Raw genomic sequence first — 23,237 nt, 5'->3', positions numbered from 1 at the left:
TTAATGGGAATGTGTGTAACTCGAAAAGCTGGGCATCTGTTGACTAGTTACAGTCGCTTATTTTCTCTTGCTGTCACTTTTCATTCAACTGGGTCTCTAGGATCACCTAAACCCACACGTAGCTTCTTTTTGTCCTGCCCGAGATGCTGGAGGCCAGAAGCACTACGAACTTCCGGGCTATATGGCGGCAAATGAGAGCAGGTTGTGCCAAACATCCCTTGTGTGATTCTTTTGATCTTGAAACAAATTCCCTTCTTTTCTTGTTTCCTTTCCTTCGATTTTCCTTCCTCCCTCCTTTGCTCCTTCCCTCCCCCAATCTCTCTCTTCCTTACTTCTTTCGGTAGTAAACATCCCCTGAAGACATGCACCGAACTAGCGACTGCATTAGGCAGCAGAGGTAGGAAAAGATAATAAACACAATCCCTACCTTAAGGGAGCTTATGTCCTAAGAGGAAAAAAAAATCCCTCAGGGGAAGGAAGGCAGAAATTTGTGGATTCTTCTAAACTGTGTAGGGAAGGAAGAAAGGAAGGAAAGAGAAAATATCATAGCTCTATTTTGGGGTTACCATATTCTTTCAAAAAGCAACCCCCCCCCCATATTCTCTGTAGAACACATTTCCAGCTGATAGCAAAACCAAAACAAAATAAAAAGCCAAAAAGCTATTCTCTCAGGTTAGCCTTGGGAAGAGAAGCTTAATGTAATGACAGCAGAGCGATGGTGTGGCCTCGACCAGGGGCAGGGTCTTCCCTGGAGGTCTGATTGCCAGGATTTCCTGGGCTGGTCAGAAAGAATGCATTTTTGCAGTGCACAGAAATACTGTGAGGGATTAAGTAAATTCCTTTCAGGTAGCTTTTAAAACTAACATTGTAACTTCACCCCCTCTTTTTTTTTGCAAATAAAAATCTGTATAATGTTATCAGCAAGTATACAAAGATTCCTTCTATCTGAATCCCACAGATATCTCGAATCAGATCTCCTGGGTATTTGCCTCTTGGCAGCTTCCAGATCCAGGGAGGAGCTGGAAGTGTTCCTTCTTCCCACAACCCTGCCTCTCTCTCTCCTGACTTTACTGATAGCACACTGGGCACACCGGGGACACTGACCTGTAAGTGGGACAATGGCTGCATTATCGACAGTCACCCGCAAGTGATGCAGTGACCTGGGAGCAGAGAGGCGGGGATAGAAAATTGTAGGAAGGTGACATGAGAAGATCCTGTGGACAGAAGGAATGGTATTATGAAAGAGCAGACGTAACATTATAATGTTATAATGATGTAACGTCGATATTACGATTAAAGCACTCATCTAGGTCAGTGGTTCTCAAACAGAAGGGACTGTGCCCCCCAGGGGACATTTGGCAGTGCCCAGAGGTATATTTGGTTGTCACAGCTGGGAGGAGTGAAGACCATGGATGTGACTGAACATTCCACAATGCACAGGACAGCCCCCCAACAAGGAATTGTCCCGCCCCCGGGGCCATAGCGCTGAGGTGGAGAACTCCTGCTTTCGAGAAGAGACAGCTAGAGAAAAGACTGAACGACGATGAAAACAGGGCATCAGAAGACTCTGTCCACAGAACAAGTGAGGTGAGGAAGAAGTGTTTGTGGAAAATACATTCAGCAGATACCGGCTTTCCTGTCCTTTGTCTCCATGAAGGTAGAAGACTGTACTTGGCGATCTCATTAGACCCCAAATACACAGGCAAACAAAGTTCGTAATATCCTGCCTAAACTGAAAAGGAGAACTTGACAGCCAGACCGTAATTAGCAAGAACGAACAAAGTCCTCGCTTTTCCCTAATTCACCAGGGCACTTGCACGCTCGGCCACGCTGCTTCCTTCCAGAGCTGGGACCGTGTCATGATGTCAGGCCCCCCAGTGGGACGGTTCTGCGACATGAGGCCCGGCCATCCCACGTGGGGGATGTTTTTGCCGCCGTGTCTGACGGCTTGGAGGAAAATTGCTCACATTTGTGTCTCGGATGCTGTCACGACCGTGTGCGTTTTCGTGCAGTCCGAGCTGTCCCCTGAGGACACTGGCTTCAAGGGCCGAAGCCTCCAGAAGAAGGAGCTGCCGTTGCAAGCCGGCGGCCCCGGCGGGTGCCGTGGCTCTCCGAAGTCATTCACACGGGAGCTCCGAGTGGTGTTCCGTGATGGTCCAGAAGCGCCTCTCGGGCCTGACTCCCTGCAGGCGGCCGTCGGGTTTGGGCAGCAGGTCCAGCGGCCCTGCTTAATGAGAAGTGCCTGTCCGGCAGCATCAGGGGCTTGGGCTCTGCGGGCTCGTCGGCCCCGTGAACTCTGGGGCTCAGGGTTCACGCCCTGGCACTTCTGCTTCCAGTCAATCATCGGAAGGTTTCGAACGTCCCCCCAACAGCAAGCTTCTCCATTTCAGGATGTCCTGAGCTCCAGGTCTGGAATGCGGGGAGGGAGCGAGAGGCAACTGATAACAGATGCTGCCACGCGGACCCCCTCCCCTCCTCTCTCTGTGCACACCGGTTCCCCAGGGGCCAAGGTCAGAGGCCTTGCTGGGCCTCTTTGTTCCGTGCTTTGGGCTGGACGTTCGTTCTTGTCTGTGTCTCCCGCTGCTCCTGAACCTGGCCTCACCGAGATGGACTCACCCGAGGCTTGACATGGGCATCTAAACCGAGAATATTCGTCTCTGTCATCATCTACGGTAACTTATTTATTGGGTGCTGACAACAGACTCCAAAAAGCAGTAGGCCCAACCCCAGGGCTGCATAGCCACCTCCATTTTGGGCAGGCGTGCTCCGAATTTCCCAACGCCAGGCCTTGTTTTCCTCAACTGCCCCCGTCTTTGCTCTTGTTCTCATTCTTTGGTTGGGGAGGGGGGCGGGGGGTGAAAGAAAATGGGAATAGGAGGGAAAGAAAGTAAGAATGCTTTGCATATTAAATGAATTGACTCCCAGGCAATGTTCCCTGTTTGGAAGCCGACTTTGTCTGCTGTTAAAGTAGCTACTCCGGCCTCCTTTTCATTAGTGCTCCGTGGTATCTCGTTTGCCATCCTGCTACTTTTAACCCACCTCTGTCTTTATTAGCCAATGTGAGTTTCTTATGGATCGAATGTAGCGTAGGGAAGATGGGCCTGGAGTTGTTCTTGAGTTACCGTCTTTGGGAAACAGGAGCGTGACCAGTGCCTTTAAAGGGGCTGCAAGGCAGCAGACCTGGGAACACTGGAGCAGAACCCGAGGTAATGAAACCAGAAATAAGCCCATAGGAGCAAGCAGGCAGGAGCACCCAGTTGGTGGTGACCTGAGACCAAGTTGAACAAGCAGGCGACACAGGCATTGGGTGAAACTCCACGGGGAGGGCTGTTGCCTGCCTGGGAAGTTCAGTGCATGCGCTGGAGATCAAGTCAGAGGGAGTACAAGGACAGAGAGCCCAGCTACTGGGAAGAAATGAGAAAGGAGGCTGGGACTCCGCGATACTGTGGAGAAGGATAGGGAGTGTGCTTTCTGGGAAGTTGGTGGCAGTACTGAGGAGGTGGGGCACTGAGGTCAAAGGGGATCTTCTCCAAGACCCAGGTTGACGGTGATACCTCGGAGCCCATTTTATTTGCACCTGGATTATCTTAGGGTGTGGGATGAGCTGCGCTGGCAAGCGAGAAATACGTGAGTACAGCCCCAGCCTTACAACACAGGGACAGGAGGTGGGCAGGAGGGGATAGAAGACACAGGTTGGCGATTTACTTGCCCAAATTTAAGGTTTTATTTTTGCTGATGACCTACGGTCACTATAAAGAGAGGGTGGAGTTTGCTAGAAGGTAGATTTTCTACCTTTTATTTTGATATTATTTTTTATTCTGTAATATTTGTGGTTTCTGCAAATACAAAGGACGTTTTTTTTAAGGTAAGTCTTTTAAAAAGAGAACAGTGTGCCTGTTAGCCATTTGTATGTCTTCTTTGGAGAAATGTCTGTTCATGTCTTCTGCCCATTTCTTAACTGGATTTTTTGTTTTTTGGGGGGTGTTAAGTTTGATAAGTTCTTTATAGATTTTGAACACTAGCCTTTATGCTCAATATTACTTGGCATCAGGGAAATACACATCAAAACCACAATGAGATACCACCCCACATGGGTCAGAATGGCTAAAATTAACAACTCAGGAAACAACAGATGTTGGCAAGGATGTGGAGAAAGGGGAGCCCTCTTACACTGTTGGTGGGAATGCAAGCTGGTGCAGCCACTCTGGAAAACAGTATGGAGGTTCCTCGAAAAGTTAAAAATGGAGCTACCCTATGACCCAGCAATTGCACTACTAGGTATTTATCCAAAGGATACAATAATAGTGACTCAAAGGGGCATGTGCACCCCGGTGTTTATAGCAGCAATGTCCACAAGAGCCAAAATATGGAAAGAGTCCAGATATCAATCAACAGATGAATGGGTAAAGAAGATGTGGTACGGTTCTACAATGGAATATTACTCAGCCATCAAAAAGAATGAAATCTTGCCATTTGCAACGACATGGATGGAACTAGAGGGTATTATGCTAAGCGAAATAAGTCAGTCAGAGAAAGACAATTATCATATGACTTCACTCATATGTAGCATTTAAGAAACAAAACAGATGAACAGAGGGGAAAGGAAGGGAAAATAACATAAGGCAAAAACAGAGAGGGAGGCAACCATGAGACTCTTAACTCTAGGAAACCAACTAAGGGTTGCTGGAGGGGTGGTGGGTGGGAGAATGGGCTAACTGGGTGATGGGTGCATGATATAATGAGCACTGGGTGTTATATGCAATTGATGAATCACTAAATTCTACCCCTGAAACTAGTAATATACTATATTTTGACTAAATTGAATTTAAATAAAAATTTTTTAAGAAGAGAGAATAGTGGATGTTGTAGGTTAAAGAGAAAGTTACAAGTAAGAACACACTCATGAGAAATTAGAATTCTACTCTATGTTTACCGAGCACATACTACGTGGCAAACATTGAACTAAGTCAGTCTTGGCCTCAGACTTCAGGAATATTACAGTCTAGTGGGGGGAAAGGAGCAGAATTAGTAAACGAAACTTAAATACATACCAACTTTCAACTGTGACAAACATTACGAGTTGCTTTATGAGATTAGGGGAATTTGGCTCAGGCAGGGAGGTCGGGGTAAGACTCGCAGGGAAACGAGGGTTGAGAAGTAATCTGAAATGTTAGTGGTAGGGAAGAAGGTGAGGGGAGTAAAGGTCTGTGGCAGACCAGAGCCTGGCTACAACAGCCAGTGTGGCCAGAGTGCAGGGAATAAGGGGAGGGTGGTCCAAGGCCACACTGGGGAAATACACAGGGACCATGGAGAATCTTATGGGCATTAGGGAAGAGCTTCAGGGAGAATTTTAAAGTCAACATATGGGGGTCAGGAGTGGGGGGTGACGGGAGGAGTGGGGGGGGAACGGTGAGGGTGTGTGTGATGTGACCTAATATCAAGATTACCTTGGCTGCTCTGTCACCTGGGGGGTCGGGTTGCAGTGTGGATTTACAGGTAGACCAGTCAGCAGGTTAAGTCAGCTGTAGAGTGAGAGATAAGGACGCTTGGACTTGGAGGTTGTGTGCAGACAGAGAGAGGAGTGAAGAGATATGTAAGAGATAAAATCAACAGGATTTGGTGATGGATGGGACATGGAGGGTGAGGAGGGCACCGAACATGAACCTGTGGTTTGGGGTTCATGAAACCGGTTGGATGAGGCAAGGTTTGGGGAGAGAGCATGAGAGCAGTGTTGGATAGGTGGAGTTTGAGGTGCCCTTCAGATGTATGAAAGAGACGACCAAATAAGCAGGTCAAGATAAGGGGCTGAGGCAGCAGAGAAATCAGACGGAGAGATTTAAGTTGGGGAGGCTTCTGCACAAAATGGTGCGGGAGGAGGTGGCTCGGATGGCGTCGCACAGGGAGGGATTAAAAAACAAGTGGTCAACATCTCAAAAGCTGCCGTATGTCAAGATGAGCCAATGAAACGTGCGCGGACATTTGTATTGATGCAGACACTGTCTCTGACGTCAGTGACCTCGGTGGTGGAGTGAAGACACTGAACGCCTGGTGGAGCATGGGGAGGTCTACTGAGAGGTGAGGAAACAGAAACAGAACATCTTTTTCTTTTTTTTTAATCTTTAAATGATTTTTTTTATTATGTTCAGTTAGCCAACATATAGTACCTAATTAGTTTTTGATGTAGTGTTCGACGACTCATTAGTTGTATGTGCACCCAGTGCTCATCACGACATGTGCGCTCCTTAATACCCCTCGCCCAGCTACCCCGTCCCCCCACCCCCCCTCCCCTCTGTAACCCTCAGCTTGTTTCCTGGAGTCCAGAGTCTCTCATGGTTTATCTCCCTCTCTGATTTCTTAGAAATGGAACATCTGAACCGCCCTTTGAGAAGCTTGACAGAAAACAGGAGGCGAGAGAGGGCGGAAGCTGGAGGGAAAATAAGACTGGGGAAGTTATAGGCTTTATTAACTGAAATACTTTACTGAAATTGAACAGCTCTAATGACCATAATCAAAAATTAAGCTTTGAGAATAAATAGACCGTGCAAAAGCACCAGTGTTCACTAAATCATTTTTTCTGTGTCTCTCCTTAATTAGTAATTGGTTTTTGGCCATGACACATTTGCTTGTTAATTGCTATACTTCCTATTTAATCATGCTTTTATAATTCTCCCAGGAGAACATGGCTGAAAAGGATCCAAAGGGAGACCTGAATTCCTCTCCATAAACTGCCCATGTTAAGACAGGACAGCTACAAGAAAGGTTTTCCATAAGGCCTCAACCCCATTTTTATTTTGCTCTTGAATATGCTTCCCACAGCGAGAACGATACTCAAGGGAGAAGGACTTTGCAAGTTGCACGTCTCCCTTTTTATGCTCCTACTATCATCGCGAGCAGCTATCTTCTTCAACATATTTTGTGTATTTTTAAAAATAATACTTTAAAAAAGAGGAGGAAGTGGGCTATTCTCCGCAGCGCCTGGCATGCCCTTCAAGCTGACTTTGAAAGGTGATTAATTACAGCGGTGTCTGTTCCGTTTCAAAAGTTCAAATTAAATGTACTTCAAAACTCTTATTAAAGGGAATCTATTTTCCACACCTGTCACTTGTGAGAAGGGCTGATTCAAGTCAAAATTATGAAAGAGGGAACGCTAATCATTAGAACTGACACGCCCTACTCTGTTGAATGAAAGAATCTTCTAATAACCTTTGAATGGCCCTGTCTTAAGCCCTCAGTGACTAATTCTCCACGAGTTCTGTGCTTTCAGAATTGATGTAATTCAAGGGTGGAAAGGACTTGAGAGCCAAGAGGCCCAGAGCCACGAGGGGCCGCCGAGTCCTCAGGGAGAGGAGACGTTGGCGAGCGCCCCGTGGTGCGTCCAGTACTGTATCTGTTACAGCAGGAGTTGGCAAATGACGCCAAGGGCCAAAGGCAGCTCCACACCTGTTCTGGTAAAAAAAGTTTTATTGGTACCCAGCCTCACCCATTCATTTACATAGCCTCTGTGGCTGCTTTCACTCCATAGCCGTGGAGTGGAGTAGTTGCCACAGAGACAGTAGGTCCCGCAAACCCCCCAAATAATGCACTCTCTGATTTTTATAGAAAAGGTGCTGAGCTCCATGTCTCTAGCACTGGCTGCCAGTCCTGGCCACACTCCAGACCTTCTCATCCCCAATCTTTCAGAAGGGGGTCCGGGACTCAGATTTGTAAACAACAAGGCGATTTTCACGCTCTGCCAAGTGAAGAACCCTTGCATTACATCAGGCTGCCTCTCAAGCATGTTACGTCGGAAGCACACTTCAGGTTGTAAGTGCATTTTCATATGGGATAGGGGTCTGGCTAAAGCCGAGCTTCGCTGCACAAAGCTTTGCCAGTACCGGAGTGCCCGGGAGGGCCTGTTAGAACTTCCTGCCGGCCCCATGCCCCGAGATGCTGATGAGGAGGCCTGGGGGGAGGCCTGGAGAACGGGCATTTCTAACCAGCTCGCAGGTGGTGCGGACGCTGCAGACCCGTGACCACTGACCACTCTGCAGCACACTGACTTCCATCGAAAGGGCTCGTCCCTCTAACCAGAGAAAGTCAAGTCCTGGGAGCCACAGAATGGGGCTGGGGATAGACTTACGGGCCGACCGCTGGGCGTGCTGCAGCCCACGCTGAAAAGCCTCACTCCTCTGCTCCGATCCCCCTTGTCCTCACCTCCTCCACCCCCTCTAGAAGACTCGAAATCAGGCCATTCTTGCTCCGGATCTCCACTCCTGTATAGGTTTTCTTTATTGTGTTTTTTAAATTTCCTAGGGACTGTTTTGGGGCTTAGTAACTATTTTGAATGGAGAGAAGCGGGATGGTGGGTCAGAGTTTCAGGAATAAAAGGAAACTTTCAATGTTGCAAAGTAGCTCAGAAACCCAGCAGATGTTGAATAAATATTTGTGGAAACAATGAGTGTGAAAACACACAATGATGAAAAGGCAACAGAGACAGGCGAGACAGAGGGCCTTGGAACCACAAAAATGACTTTATTTTGAACCACAAAGCAACAGCAATGGCGAGAATGGTCCGGGCCGCGGGAGTGGCCGCCGGAAGCCAGTACCAGGGGCTGCATTTGTTCCCGTGAGAGGAGCGGCCTACAGAGTCCGCGTGGCATTTCCAGACTGAGCCAGCCACATCCAGATCTTCGTGACACCGATCCCTGCATTCCCATTTACACAAGCTTGGACTGCTTTTCAGACTGCAGGTTTTTATAATGGTTTTTTAAGTGAAGGAGCCACTGCTGTGAAGGTTTTGCAGTGAAGTGTCCCCTTTTCTTTGCTTTTTGATATATCCGGCATTGAGTCAATTACAGGAACGGGAAAACATACTCGTGAGAGTTTTGCTTTACAGAGCCCCAAAGAACAAGTTTCTCCCCCGCAGCACCACTGATATTTGGCCCGGATGGTTCTTGGTTGTGGGCGGGAGGCGGCTGTGCTGTGCGTGGGGATGCTGAGCAACATCTCTGGTCTCTACCCACTGGACACCAATAGCACCCTCTCCCAAGTTGGGGCAACCAAAAACAACTCCACACATTGCCAAATCGCCCCTTTGTTGAGTAGCACAATTTCAAAAAACATCCTCCTGCCCCCATCATTGTGGTCTTTGTCTCCTTTTTAACATTTTGTTAAGGGTAGACCAGATCATCAACTTCCCAACACCAAAAGCACAGGTATGCGAGCATACACACAGGTGTCTCTTCAGGCACCGCGTATGTGCCTGGAGTGGAAACGGAGTCCCCCGTTCACTGGACGGCGCTGGTTCAGTTCCTTGGGAAGTTTAGGGTCAATGATCTCAGTACCGTGATAAACTGCCCATTCGTAATCAGGCCATTTCCTCTTCTCCAGCAGAAATCATCAATATTTGCAGTCAGTTTTTGAAGTCTTTTTTTTTTTCATGCTGGGAAGAAAATCTTCACCCACACCCATTCTCCTCTTAATCCATTTGGATTCCTACTTGCACTATATGGCCAGCCACTTTTGACATTGGATCCAGGTTTCTTCATTTGTATCCACCAGGAAGGGAGGTACCATGTTTCTGAGTTCTGTTATGAAGACTGGCTATAGAATTTTTCAGGCCCAGCACAAAACGAAGATGCAGGCCCCCTATTCAAAAATTACTAAGAACTTCAAGATGGCGACAGCACGTCTTCACACACCCACGACGTCAGACCTGGCAGCCTTGGTTGGCGCCGCATCGATTTGGCTGTATTAATGTAACTGGCACTGCCGTCTCTTTCTCCCGTGTCGCAATGCTGCCTGTGAAGTAAGGACCTCGAAAACAAAATACTGTGACCCCAGTCCACTTAAAGAATTGTACTGCAGCACGTGTTTATAGCGTATATTTTTTAGACTTTCCAAAAAAAAAAATCCACGGAAATCTTTTCTACATCATTACAGTAATGAAAGTAAACACTGTGGCCTTTCACCATATACATATTTTCCTGTAAATATGACAACATGGAAATAGTAACTGCTACTATCCACAAGGTTTTTAAGTTAGCAAAGAGTGAGACTTCCACAACCAAATTATAACATAATCCCTCTTGTCCTTATAAAAATAGCCAAAACATAAACTAAATGGCTTGCAGTGAAAATCGGAGTAGTAACGTCTTTATACTGAAAAACATTATATTCATGGAAATATCATCCTCGTAAATGCTTTACATCAACATCATAAGGCAAACCGTAGCGTTTACTGGTACCTGGCGACCATGATTTTAAAAACTCAGAAACTGAGTTTTAGACCCTTTTATTTAAAACCTGTTAGTGTACAAAGTGCATTAAAATATCTGTTATCCAGCTACCAAAAACAGTATGTAAAAATTACAACCCTTTCAGTTTGTTTAGGGAAGGCAAACACGCATTGTTTTTATACTGTAAAAAAAAAATTAAGTTTCCAGACAATGATTAATTTTTTTCCATTGAGGTGTCCATCTTTTAGATGTGAAATTGTCCTAAGTAGCTATCAAAATATTCATCTGGGTATAAATAATATAGTAAATATATAAACTCTATCTGTTAAGAAAAAGGAGAGCATCTGCCGGTGAAGAGGACAGAAGCGTGCATGACGCAGCCCAGGGGGTCCGGGCTGGGGCTCACATAGCGCGATGCTGAAACAGCGGGTCTACGGACGGATCTCAGGGAGACAATTGATTTGGTTAAAAACAAAACTGCTAAAAACAATGCCTAAATCCATCAGTCCTTTCAGTCAAAGTGGCCAACCCAGTAGCTCAGATAAATATTTTAGCAAATGAAATGACTTAAAGATGTCACGCCCTTCGTCAAGATAGAACCAATGCCGGATTCCGGTCCAAGTCCAAGGACTGCTTAAGAGAGCCTTACTTCATGGACCATTCCATCTTACCAGATCAGCATGCCCAGAATCCCACCTGACACTCTACTAGCAGGTTCTATTAGTGGGTTCCAGCACGGGAATAGTGAGTTTGATTTTTTTGGTTTTTTTGTTTTGTTTTGTTTTGTTCTTTTTTGTTTTGCTTTTTTTTTGTTTTTGTTTTTGTTTTACAACTCTATAGTGAACTATACTAGAATACAGAGGGACCTCTACATCTTTCAAGATGTGTTTAACAAAAGTCTGTTTATAACTTTTGAGGCACATATACTAGTAAAGAATACTTTATGCAACGTCCCTTTTCATTACCAACTCATAAATATTAAGTGTTTTCGGGTGAGTCATATTTGGACGCGGTAGAGACAGTCAAGGCCATGTGTTGATGTCCCGGAGAGCAAAGTCAATCCAAAGTGGTGCTGCCATTTGTAACAGAAAATGTTTATTTCCTCAGCCCCAGCAACAAAAGAAAAATGCTTTGGGGGAGAGGGAGACAGGACAGCTATTAAATGTAGTAAAGCGATGTCATAGGCCTGTAGAAACTTTTAGAAGGAAGAATGAAATAGATTTAGGTCATGAAACAGAACCCTACTTCTGATCAAAGACAAATCAGCCTCTGACATTTTGAATAATTAGTAGGATTCAAAGTGACTATTTTCAATGACAAGCTCATTCTTAACGTTCTCCCAGAATCCTGAATCCTGGGAAAGGTTAGGTCACACATGGCCAGAGGCTTCAGAACCTTTTTATCCAGAGCGAGCCCACCAGCCATTGGAAGGTGACTAAAGATTGGGCCATGGCGGATTCCAAGCTCCCAAGTCAATTCTTTCCACTCTCCCTCTTGCTCTCCATTTTAGTTGATCCAAGGTGGTTTTGACATCACACTTAAAACACTTCAAGATAAAGCAGACCCTAGGCCCGTTTGCTGCCCTACTAGGTTCAAAACTATTTTTTTTATTTTTAAGGTAAGTGATATTCTGTTATGCACTGTCCAGGTGACAGGACCCACAACGGGATCAGTATGAGATACGATGTTGTGAGAAGGTGAGTAAGCATACTAAACTACAAAAGATTTTTCTCAAGCCCACAGACCGTGATGACACAAAGGTTGCTGTAAAGAGCTGGTAAACTTCTGGGCCTCTTAATGTGCAAAACCAAATAATGTCTAAGAGTTGTAATTTCGGTTATGTTTCTTTTATAAATAATCTATAAATTTTCCTGCAAATACAGGAAAAATTTAAAGAAATTATTAAAGCAGGTACTTAATACAAAAGACAGTAAAAGGGGAGAATTGCCTATTTCGAGTCCTATCCTAGCCGATATTTCTGGACACTTTTTGGCGACATTTAATCACACTCTGGGAGCCTGTGCTTTCTCTGTCCCTGAAATGGTGGCCACAACCCTTTGTACTCCCCAGAAAGCAGCTCCACGTGGCCAGGTGCTCACGGCAGCTGCTCTGTGCAGTCCAGATGGTCTGGGATTGGAAGGCCAGTTATAATGGTCAAGCACTTGTTCCACACTGTGAAGGTGGGGCACACAGGCTGTGAGAAGGTGATGTCGAAGGTGTAGAGGTGGATGGAGTTCAAAGCATCATAGAAGGCGATGGAACCATTGTCATAGTCCAGCAGGATGCCGACGCGCCGGAGGTGGGGGGCTGGCTCGATGGGGGTTTCCTTACTGTTGTGTCTCACCACCCAGTTATTGTGACAGCGGCACAGTGCCCAAGAAGCAGAGTTCTTCCCAATCCACTCATGCTTCGGGGCCGATTTGTAAGCAAGGCCGATGGCATACCTGCGCAAACAGAACAGTGACGACAAAAACCATGAGGCGGGTTGCACACAGATGCTATCTCCTTTCTCTGGTTTTCAGGGGTCACGAAAACATGATTTTCTGTTTTCCCTGCTCATTCTTCATTGAAAGCTTGGCAAAGACCCTGACACCAGTGCTCCTCGTCGCCTTCCTCCTAAACATACCATGGGCGGACATGGGCCATTGTATTTACTCATATTCCTGTTTTTAGTTCAGATATTACAAGAGAATTTGAACTTTGTGTCTCACTACCTTTTGTTTTGTTTTTTTACAGTCATCAAGACCCACACAATGAATTCTCTAGACCAGCGCTATCCCACAGAAGTTTCTACAATGAGTGAAATGTTTTCCTCGGTTCAATATGGTAGCCACGAGCCACATGTGGCTACTGGGTGTTTGAACTGTGGCTGCGGAGACCGAGGAACCAGACTTTAAATTTAGTTAATTTTAATTAAATGATTTAAATTAATTGCATGTGGCCCAGGACTACCATATTGGACAGCACAACCCTAGACTTCTCCTTTTGACCTACTTTGAATTTTTTGACTGACCCCATGTCTGTCGTTTTCCATGACTTTGAGTACACTTTGCAATAGGTAAGCATGGAGAATGGTTTTCATTTCCAGGATAAGTTCCTCGTCCTCTCCTAGCTGGGTTCCTGACCTACAACGCAGGGACGATGACGGTCTCCATCCCGGACGGGGATTTTGAGGAGCAAAGGAACGAACATATGTAAAATCTGCGGCACAAGGTGTGGCAAGGAATCTTGGGTAACTGTTGTTTTCTTATCTTTGCCCAATGCCACATTACTAATAAGGAAAAGAATCAGAATTTGAACCTACGGTGACTCAAAAGGCCACAAACTTAACACTCTCTAATCCCTTCCTCCACCAAAAAGTATGTGCCTCATCACTGCCAAGAGCCCTTCTGATTACATTTCCTACTGTTTTTAAAAATTCTGAATGTCTTTGAGAGATGGATATCCCGATTATTCTAAATGTACTCTCAACTACTCAAAAAAGTTAAGAACTCTTTCTACGGTGTTCGAAGCTCCTTAATCTCTTTTTGCCCTGCTGAGGCACGCCTCCATAACATTTGCAGTATTTCAGTGATTAAGATAAGCAAAACCCATCATTCTTAATAAAGAGTAAATGATTCAGAGCTCAATCTTTACTATGTTATAGCAGAAACCAGTCTAAGTGGATACTGACATATGGTACCTTATCCAGTGCAGAGAGAAAAAAAACTCCATTGGTCTTTGATAAAACGACATTATTATTTTTTTTTAAATCGCATGTTGGATTTAAAACACAATCACTTTAAGAGTGGTATGTTTTAAAAAAATGAATAGAACATGCGATCACTGAATTTAAAAATTACTGATCCTCAGTTACGCCTCGTGTACCAGCCTGTCTGTCATCAACTTGGGCCTCCTCTCCTCCTTCTGGCCAATCCTGCTCTGCATCGTGGGGAGAATCCTGGGGTTGCATTTCCCAGAGTCCTTTTCCAGTGGGAGTCTGGGTCAGGACCTGCCACTGCGATGGCTCTGCACAAGATCCAGAAGTTCTAAGAGGTGGGGAAACACTCTTTTCCAGATGGCAGACAGACAGACACTTTGGAAAGGTTTTGACTATCTGCCCCAACGATGTTCTCTACGCCCCCCAGACACTATTTCCATTTTTTCAGATACTGTGGAACCTGCATTTCCGTCACAAAATAGCCACGTCTGTATTGTTTCCTTCTTGTTTCTGCGCACCATTTTTATTTCGTATCAAGGGACTCTGACGTTTACTTCCCATTTGAACCTTAACTGAACCTGCTATGGAGCAGCTGTGGCAGGTAGGGCCGACTTCATTTAGCAAATGGGAGAACACAGAGAAGGTTACAATTAGCAGCAGGATCCAGAATCTCGCCCCCTCCCGCTTGACTTGTGGCCCAGGCATCTTTGTGTGAACCCACGTTTAGTTAACACCATTTCATAAAACACCAAGTGCACATTAACAGCATTAGAGAGTAAGAAAATAACTCCGTGTATAGTCCATTAAGCAGAGGAAAATACCATTATGTTATCATTAATCTGTAAAACCATGTACGTATTTCCATTGAGCTTGAAAGGTGCAGGCAGAAGGTAATGTTCCATTAAGTTACGCAGTGAGACTTGGAGAATTCAGAAAGTATAAAAATTATGTTTCCCAGAGCCATGCTAACATGCCCCATTGCAGGGATCATAACATACATGTTAATTGAAAGTCAGGACTATATTTCACGAGACAATGGATGGTCATTAGCTGGTGCGAATCAAGGCGCCCCAAGCATTTGATCACATGGGTCACCCCTTCCCCTCTAACACCTCCCAGGAAATGTTCAACTACTTTCGACATGAGATGTTTTCTGAAACTGACACAATCCGGTGTGTAAAGATCCAAAGTGTGGCGATTAATTTTAGAATTCTTCCCCCCTCCTGAGCTGGTTTTGACATCTGGAGGGTGTTTTCAAGGTAATACTGATCTGTGTTTATGTAACTGAAGTGGTCTGGTGGAATTTTCCCGCACCATTCATCAATGCGAATGAGATCATAATGATCGGGTATCATTTATCATAAATAATTATTAATGGGGTTGTAATTATTTAGACACTGGATTCTATCCCAGATTAATACAGCACGTTAATTAACTAGAAATGTTTGCTCCTTTGCACCTGCAAAAATTCATCGTTATTTTCCTTCAGGCTTTTATCTTGCCCCAGTGCAGCTAAAAACTGTAAATGCCAGCTTGGCCCAGAGCCGAGTGGGGCGGAAGGATTTGTCCTCCATCCTCTGGCAGGATGTTGGAACAGGAATATTCTGGGCCAACAGAATTGCGAGGATCACAACAGAAGAAAACCTCCTCGCCTGGCCGATGTAGGTACTGTTCTGGGGAGAAAGTAGACATCCAAGCCTCTGATTTCACTTTTGAGATCTCAGTGGGCTCGCACCAACACTGTACGGGACTTGAGACACAGTAAGTGTCTTAGCAACCTTATCTCAAACACAACACTGTTCCGATACTCCTCGTTTCCGGTTAGTTGTGAGGTGTTTCTTTCTAAGCAAGGATTAAGCTCTGCCTCATCAAGCACACCACCGTACGTCCGGAAGAGGAATTATCATGTTTCAAAAACAGAGCATGGTGCTTCAGAGCAGAAACCAGCCAACTGTAACCCACAGGCCGAATGTGGCCCTCTGCTGATTTTTATAAATAAAGTTTTCTTTGTGCAAGGCCACGCCCCGTCACGGGCACACGGTCTGTGGCTGCTTTCCCACTACAACCAGAGAGTTGAGTAGTCGGGATAAAAATCATCTGGCCTGCCAAACCAGCAACACTGGCTCTCTGCCCTTTACAGAAAGGTTTGTGAAGCCTTGGGTCAGAGCTTGCGCCCTGACTGCAGACTTCCTAGCCCTAGCACCTGCCTCTGGGGGGCTGTTAAGATGAATGAATGAGTTAACATCTGTAGGATGCTTAGACCAGCGCCCGGCACATCGTTCTGCTAGAGGAGGGCTGGTTAAATGAAAATGAAAGCACAAAAGCGAACAGGTGCCTGTGAGCCAGCCAGCCAGCCAGAGGAAGGGCTGCAGCGTGTGGCTGAGGAACTGACAAGGTCAGCTTCGTGAGGTTAACTAGGCAAGGTTAGCTCATTCCAACGCAGACACCGCACCCCGACCGACGAGCTTGGGTTTCGAGAGCTCGCTGGGCTGAAGGCACGGCGCCGGATCGAACAGACCGTTGCAAAGGATTCCCAGCCTATGATCGCTGCCTCAGCCCCTCAGCTCTTGACTATTTCCAGTCATCGGCCCAGTCTAGAGTCACAAAACGTACAAGGCAACAGAAATTTGTTCTTTCAAATGACGAAGCATGATGTTTTAGAGTAGGAATCGGCAAACGTTTTCGGTTAATATTTTCAGCTTTGCGGATCATAGGGTTCTGTTTTAACTGCCCAACTCTGCCGTGTGGCTCAAAGGCAGCCACAGGCAGGCAATGTGGGAAAGAATGGACATGGCTGTGTGCCCACAACACTTTATTTACAAAAACAGGCACCGGGCCAGGTCTGGCCCTCTGGCTGTAAGAGCAGTGAGCATACCAGCTGTTAGGGACCAGGACTCTAGCCTCTCAGCTGCAATTCTTGCTGTAAATTAAAAAAAAAAAAAAAGGATGGACTTAAAACGAGCTGTTTTTCTTACTGGCTGAATAGAAGATTAGATGATTGTTTTGCACATACTCACTCCCTTCCTCTCACCTCCACGGGAGAGATACTTCCCTAGACCAGCGGCTTTGGCTTTGGCTACGTGACTGGCTTTGGCCAATGAGAAGTTAGTAGACAGTGATGGAAGCAGGGGCTTGAAATGTGCCTGCCTAGCTGTGCCTGCACTCTCGGGCTCCCTGAGAAAGACATGACCTGGGTGGCCCTCATGTCCGAGGAGGCTGAAGAGACACAAAGAACAGACCTCGATCCAACCTACAGCTTAGAGCAAAGCCCGGCCAAGATGAGCTTTGACAGTGAACCCACACACGGGGGTGGGGAGCGAGCCGTCAGAAATGACTGGTGTGTGAAGCCACCGAGTCTCGGGGCGCTTATTACGCACCAGTAGTGGTGCAACAACAGACCAAAAGAGCTTTTCTGCATATTTTTCTTCAAGCTGGGCTCTGGAATGGATTAATGCTCTGACAAAGTACACAGTGAGATGTGCCTTTTTATAACTGGACGACGACAGATCATTGCCTACCATGTGCTCCCACTTATGACCACTTCCCAGTAATGCCGACCGCTATCAATGAACACATTTCCAGCTACGCCATAGCTCCCTTGGCTGGTGAAGCGTTCGGGCGTGTGGCTCTTTTTGGATGATGACTCATCACGTTCTACTGTCAAGTTATCGTGGGACACCTTCAGCTTTCGATGTGCAGATTTGGGGTCCAGTTTAAATGGCTGGCCTGGGAAGAAGTTTACAAAACAGAGAGAGGAAGAAGAGGACTGTTTATTTCAACATGACCAACAATGTATTCTCAGAATCAGATTTTAAAAGCACAGTAAAATAGTACGAACATGCCCCTGCCTTCACGAACTCCCAGTCTGTCAGTTCTGAGACAAGGATCCCGAGCTGCTACGACTAATGATTCAACAGGAGCAGGGGCGGGGATCAACCATGCCATGTGGCAGAAGCTATCTTCGGGGCCAGCTGGACACAAGCAGCTCAGGTACGTACTGGCTAAACAGCATTCCCAAGCGAAGGAGGAAATGAAGACTTCGTTTTCAACCATTCCCAAATTCGATCCAGCTTAAAATGCGGTTCATGCTCGGCAGACTTCACACCAGAAGCCAAAGAAACCAAGACTGTAGATTTTGACATAAAGGCTTTACGTTCTTCTGAAACTGTTGCAAATTACAAATGATTCTCATGAGCTCAGAATGACTAAAAAAAAGGTGCATTTTTCAGCCCACAACAAGATCAGGAAAAAGAATGTGCTCAGAACACCTGGGTATTATACTCCAGAGTATGTGTGTGTGTGTGTGTGTGTGTGTGTGTGTGTGTGTATACATCCCTCTCTATTTCATTATTCACATTTGTGTTTTGAAGATCTCTCTAGATACAATTTTGAAGATTTATATATATAATACATATTTGTGTCTTGAAGATCGAACCATTAGAAAATCTTGGCAGAGTCACCCCTGAACATCTCGTCATAGCTGTTACTTCTTTGAGAATGGAACGCTGGTCTGGAGGACTGCCTGCCATTCGACACTACATCGGTGTTAAAAGGCAGGAAATGAGTTAGAGAGGCTGCAAATACCACGATATCCCAAGGCCCCCTGGCCACAGCCACGGGTGCAGTTGGTAGGCCCGCCCTCAGGCAGCCAGTGGAAAGAGTCTGGTACATTGGCCGGGGCAATCCACGACGCTGGCTGTGACAGTGGCACGGAGAGCATGGGGCAATGAGTGTGACGTCACGTCCGGGGAGGCCAGAGGATTTCCAGCTGCCACCTGGGTACAAACATGACACTGGCACCTCTCAAATCCTTTCTGTTAGAACAGGGGCCAGCATAACTTTCTCGTAAGAGGCCAGATAGACATTTTCAGCTCTGCTGGCCGTGTGGTCTTTTCTGTGGCCGTTTAACTCTGCTGCTGCAGCCCAGAAGCGGCCAGAGACGGGAGGGAAACGGATGGGTGTGGCTGTGTGCCAACAAAGCTTTATTTATAAAAACAGGCAGCCAGATTTGGCTGCTGGGCTGGATCATCTGCTGACCCGTTTTAGATTTCTGTCCACATCACAGGAAAGCTTAAAGGGGGAGCTGAGAAAAAGCTTCAAGTGTGGATCAGGGCACGGACATTCTCCGAGGCTCTAAGAGCTACTGGATTACATGCAGAGTTTAAATTTCAGCTTGTCTTGTGAAACACAGATGTCCTCAGGAATGATCACACCAGCAACTATTAGGGATAGAGTATGAACTAAGGCAAGAAGAGTATGAAGATAGTTTTGCTTAAAATATTTCAGTTTTTAAAGGTGGAAGAGAGAACGCATGTAAAACCAAGTGGACATTAACAGGCAGACCAGGGGGGAGTTTCACAGAGGCAGCCATCACCGAAGAGCAGGGCCGCGTGCTGCTTGCCCTTCTTCCACAGAGGAATATCAGAATGGTATAGCCGTCAGGAAGACTGGCCTCACAATGAGGTGAGATGTACCCCTTCTCGCCTCAACTCACACCCTCACCTCCACACACGTGGAGCAGGGTCACGTCAGCTTAGGTCAGGCCCAACCCCAACCCCTGCATCCTCAGCGGGCAAATTCCACCTGAGCCTCAGATGGGTTTCTCAAACGCACCATCACCTACTCTGTCCAAGTTCAAGGCTTTTGCTTCAATGACGACAAATTAGTTCAAGGACCAAATTTATCATTTACTAAAGAATTGAATTCATTGTAATATTGTGCACATAGGAGTTTGGCAAACTGCAGCCTGCAGGCCAAATCCAGCATACTGCCTGTGTTTGTCAATAAAGTTTTATGGAAACACGGGAACGCCCATTCACTTCCGTGTAATCTATGGCTGCTTTTGCACTGCAAGGGCAGAGGTGAATAAGAGTGGATGGCGACCAAGACCATTTGACATGCAGAGCCTCAAATATTTACTCTTTGGCACACTGCAGAAAAAGTTTGCCAACTCCTCATGTAAAACTTGATAACATCTGTTCAATAATTCCATGTCTAGAAATAGAGGATGACATTTCTGTCTACATGAAATGAATGCGTCATCTTCCGTAAAACTGATGAAGCACAAATTAGATGTCTCAAAGATATATTCTACAGAATGAACCTCAGTGTACGTATTTACTTACTTTTTTCCTACTTAATCTATAAAAACATTTCCTTCTTTTACATTGAGAGGAGAAATTAGCTTAATGTCTAAGTGTATGTGTCTTAAACACGTATGTCTGGAGTAAAATAAAGTTATTTGAGCACTGAAATGGAGGCTTTGGTTTAAGTGAGGGTGCTTCTGGAAAAGCAGCTGACTGTTCCCACTGACTAGGCGCAACTATCTAACATGGCGCCATATCGACACACTCCAATTTGCTTTCTCTTGGGAGGTCCTATGCAAAGAGATTCCATGTTATAGAACGCATTTCTAGATCAGAAATAGTAAAGAAAAAAGAGAGGATAAAAGAAAACACATGTGGGCAGAGACAACGAGGGAGATGACAGTGTTACAAGACACATGTATGGGCCAGGTCTTCCTTTGTCGTGTCCTGTGTAGTGTGGGATGTTTCCCATCATCCCTGGCCTCTAACCATTAGATACCAGTAGCATCCACCCCAGTTATAACCACCAAAAATGTCTCCAAACATTGCTCGGTGTCCCTGGGGGGGCAAGGGGGGAGGGCAGAATTGCTTCTGACTGAGAACCACAGACCCAGACAGATATCTGGAGTAAACTAAAGAATTCCTGAAGAAAGAGTTCCTCATTTGCTCTTCTGCTATGGAGAACAATTTGCACGTGTAGAGCCCCAATGACACGTCAGGCTTCATACATATATACATGTTCTAATTCTCACAAGAACCCCTCCAGGATTATCTATTTTAAAAGTGAGCGGTCTGAAGTCGATGCAGGGAAGTCAATGGACTCACAGCCCCTAGGGGGTCGAGGGACTTGTGGCCCCCAGAGGTGTCTGACGCCAACCCCATCACCCCGCCCCGGCTCCTTACTTGCTTCTCGGGGCTGTCGGCGATGCCTGAGGCAGAGAGAAGGAAAAGAAAGGGGGACAGAGGTGCTGCTGAGCCCCCGGCACTTACTGTTTGTCTTCAACTTCCCAGGCTCGCTGCTGCGGCTGCCCGCCTGGTTGATGGCCTTGACAATGAAGATGTACTTGGTGCCGCTCTGCAGACCGTGGACCGTGTAGTGGTTCTGCTTGATGTTGGGCACGATCATCCAGCTATCGGCAGAGTTACACAGACCTGCGAAGCCAAGCAGACACTGTTGCTCAGGGAGCGCACTAATAAACTGGCGCGAGCGACCTGTATTTATCGTTATGTGTTCCTATCGTGTGCTCCAAACGGAAAAGCCCGTGAAGGTGACTACATCGCAGCTTCTGGTCAGTAAACATGGCGGCAGCCAAGGTGGTCCTGTCTGGCACGTCGTGCGTGCGGCCCGTGCGCGATGCGTCGTGAGGCACCGTGGTGAGACGGAAGCGGCCAGTTACCACTGGTCCCGCTCTCGGTCCCCTCGCCCCACGCTCAGGACGGTGATGGTTAAACTGGAGTCTCCTCCGTTCTGAGCCTCACAGCAGGTGCGAAGAGACCTGAATGGCATAGGAGAAGTTGGCTGCACTCACGTAAATGCAGCAGATTGCTTTTGTGCCTCTTATTTTTCTCCCTGCCCCAGACCCAGGCCTAAGTGGCTTTGCAGAGACGGCTGGCATGTATTCCCTCGTGACATGGCTTTGGATCTGGCCATGTGATTTGCTCGGGCGATGGGCTGAAGCTGAAGTGGCGGGACGCCAGCTGCAAGAGTAGGCATTCCGAGGCCTCGAGAATTTCTGTTGACGCCTTGGGCCTCTGCCATTGCCAAGGGGAGAACATTCCCCAGAGAGTCTTCTCGTCTCAGCAGGATGAGAGAGACAGGGAACAGCTCTATTGCCCTGCCCCTGCAGGAGTGAGGCCAGCAGAGACTGGGCCAACTTCTGACAGGGGAGCTAAGAAAGTGATCATCAGGGCTGTTGGCGTCGCAGCATTAGCGTGGCTGCAGTTAACCAACTTAGGAGGTGTGTCCCCTGGAGCAGTGGCACCCACGGGCAGCCCAGGGCCCAGGGTAGCTCTTAGAAAAGCACGAACAGGGATTCGGGGACCAGCTGTGTTCCCTAGCATGGCTGGTTTCAGAGTACGGCAGGGCCGCTGCTGCAGGATGTGGGCTGGGGGCAGGCTGAGGATTTACGAGGCTTGGAAGAACATGTAGGGAAAACGAAGCCCATTTTGTTCTGCAGCTGGCTGATGCTGAAAACATCTCTTTGGTATTGGGCCCAGCTCTCCTCTCTCCTCCACCCATCAATCTCCACTCTAAGAGAACCTTTTCCCAGCCCCCTGGTGACTGGCTGTCATGAAGTTTCCTGACTCTGGTGAATTTCCTTCACCAGTTCTTGGTAGAGGGCTGAGCCCCTCCACTTCCTGAGGGGCTCCAAACTCCCCCCACTCTTTCCCTTTCAGTGGATTTGCAAGTCAAAGGGTTAGTTCTTTTGATCTTGAGGCAACTTATACCTTACCGTAATCCCAAGAAGCAGTCCCTTAGTCTTTCTTTGGTCTCACCTCTTTGAGAATCTAATAAAACGTTTCTATAGAAGGAAAGTCACATGCACAGATCCATACCAAGCCACAAATATTTGCATGGCATTCTAAGATATTCACAGCCCCATGACATCTGTCTTTGAATCCTACTAAATACTTTCTCCAACTTCTGAGTGAAACGTTGCTCATGCTAGTTTCACAGTTGAGAAGAACCTTAGAAGCATTTTGTCAAGTGTGAAACTTCACCTCATACGATTTGTACCTTGGGTGCACAGTCTTTTTAGACACTCTCCAGTGAGTCATATATATATAAACTCACACACGTATATAAACTCACAGGGTCAGGTCTGACCCTGTGAGTTTTCTATCACTTCTTTTCATCTCCACCTGCGAACATTCCACCAGCAGCGCCGCCACAAGTGATAGAGCCAGCATAAAGCAAGGGAACAGTGGCAGACTCACGGAAGGGGTTGAATGTGTGCGTGCTCATGTTGGAGACGGAGCAGAAGGACTGAAGCACCATCCACCCCCACCCCCCCACCCCCAATTTTCTCCCAACTCTTAGCCCTCTGTTCTCCTACCCATTCTCACTCGTCTAAGACCCAGGAAAACATCCACCAGTGGTCCAGTAACACGGGACTCTCCTCATTACATTTCCCTTTTGCTACTTTTTCACCTTACCTTTTCCTTGACTGTAGCTGTAATAAGCTCAATGCTTCTAGATAGTGCCATGGCCAAACCATAGATTTGGATCCAACC

At 46.6% G+C, this 23,237-nt stretch overlaps 1 protein-coding gene and 1 long non-coding RNA gene across 5 annotated transcripts in view; one reads left to right on the top strand and one right to left on the bottom strand.

The window, feature by feature from the left end:
* Positions 1 to 3,388: 3,388 nt before the first annotated feature.
* On the top strand, positions 3,389 to 7,430 carry LOC121101864. Its single transcript, XR_005833893.1, has 3 exons — positions 3,389 to 3,627; positions 5,994 to 6,075; positions 6,674 to 7,430. It is a non-coding gene; the product is annotated as an uncharacterized LOC121101864 (long non-coding RNA).
* A 1,061-nt stretch (positions 7,431 to 8,491) lies between these two features.
* The window catches only part of MID1 (midline 1), a 581,834-nt gene continuing 567,088 nt past the window's right edge, over positions 8,492 to 23,237 (bottom strand). For 3 of the 4 annotated variants that reach the window (XM_040634579.1, XM_040634586.1, XM_008696364.2), the window contains 3 exons: positions 20,994 to 21,155; positions 17,436 to 17,643; positions 8,492 to 12,661 (listed from right to left, as the gene is read on the bottom strand). In XM_040634579.1, coding sequence (XP_040490513.1) covers positions 12,313 to 12,661; positions 17,436 to 17,643; positions 20,994 to 21,155 — 719 coding nt within the window. In that variant the 3' untranslated portion in view covers positions 8,492 to 12,312. The remainder of the gene's footprint in view (positions 12,662 to 17,435; positions 17,644 to 20,993; positions 21,156 to 23,237) is intronic. The other variant, XM_040634592.1, reaches the window with a different exon arrangement.

The sequence above is a fragment of the Ursus maritimus genome (assembly GCF_017311325.1).
Source record: "Ursus maritimus isolate PB19 chromosome X unlocalized genomic scaffold, ASM1731132v1 scaffold_X1, whole genome shotgun sequence".
Taxonomy (NCBI): Eukaryota; Metazoa; Chordata; class Mammalia; order Carnivora; family Ursidae; genus Ursus; species Ursus maritimus.
Note: the sequence above shows the minus strand (reverse complement) of the source record. Positions and strands in the feature narration are given on the sequence as shown.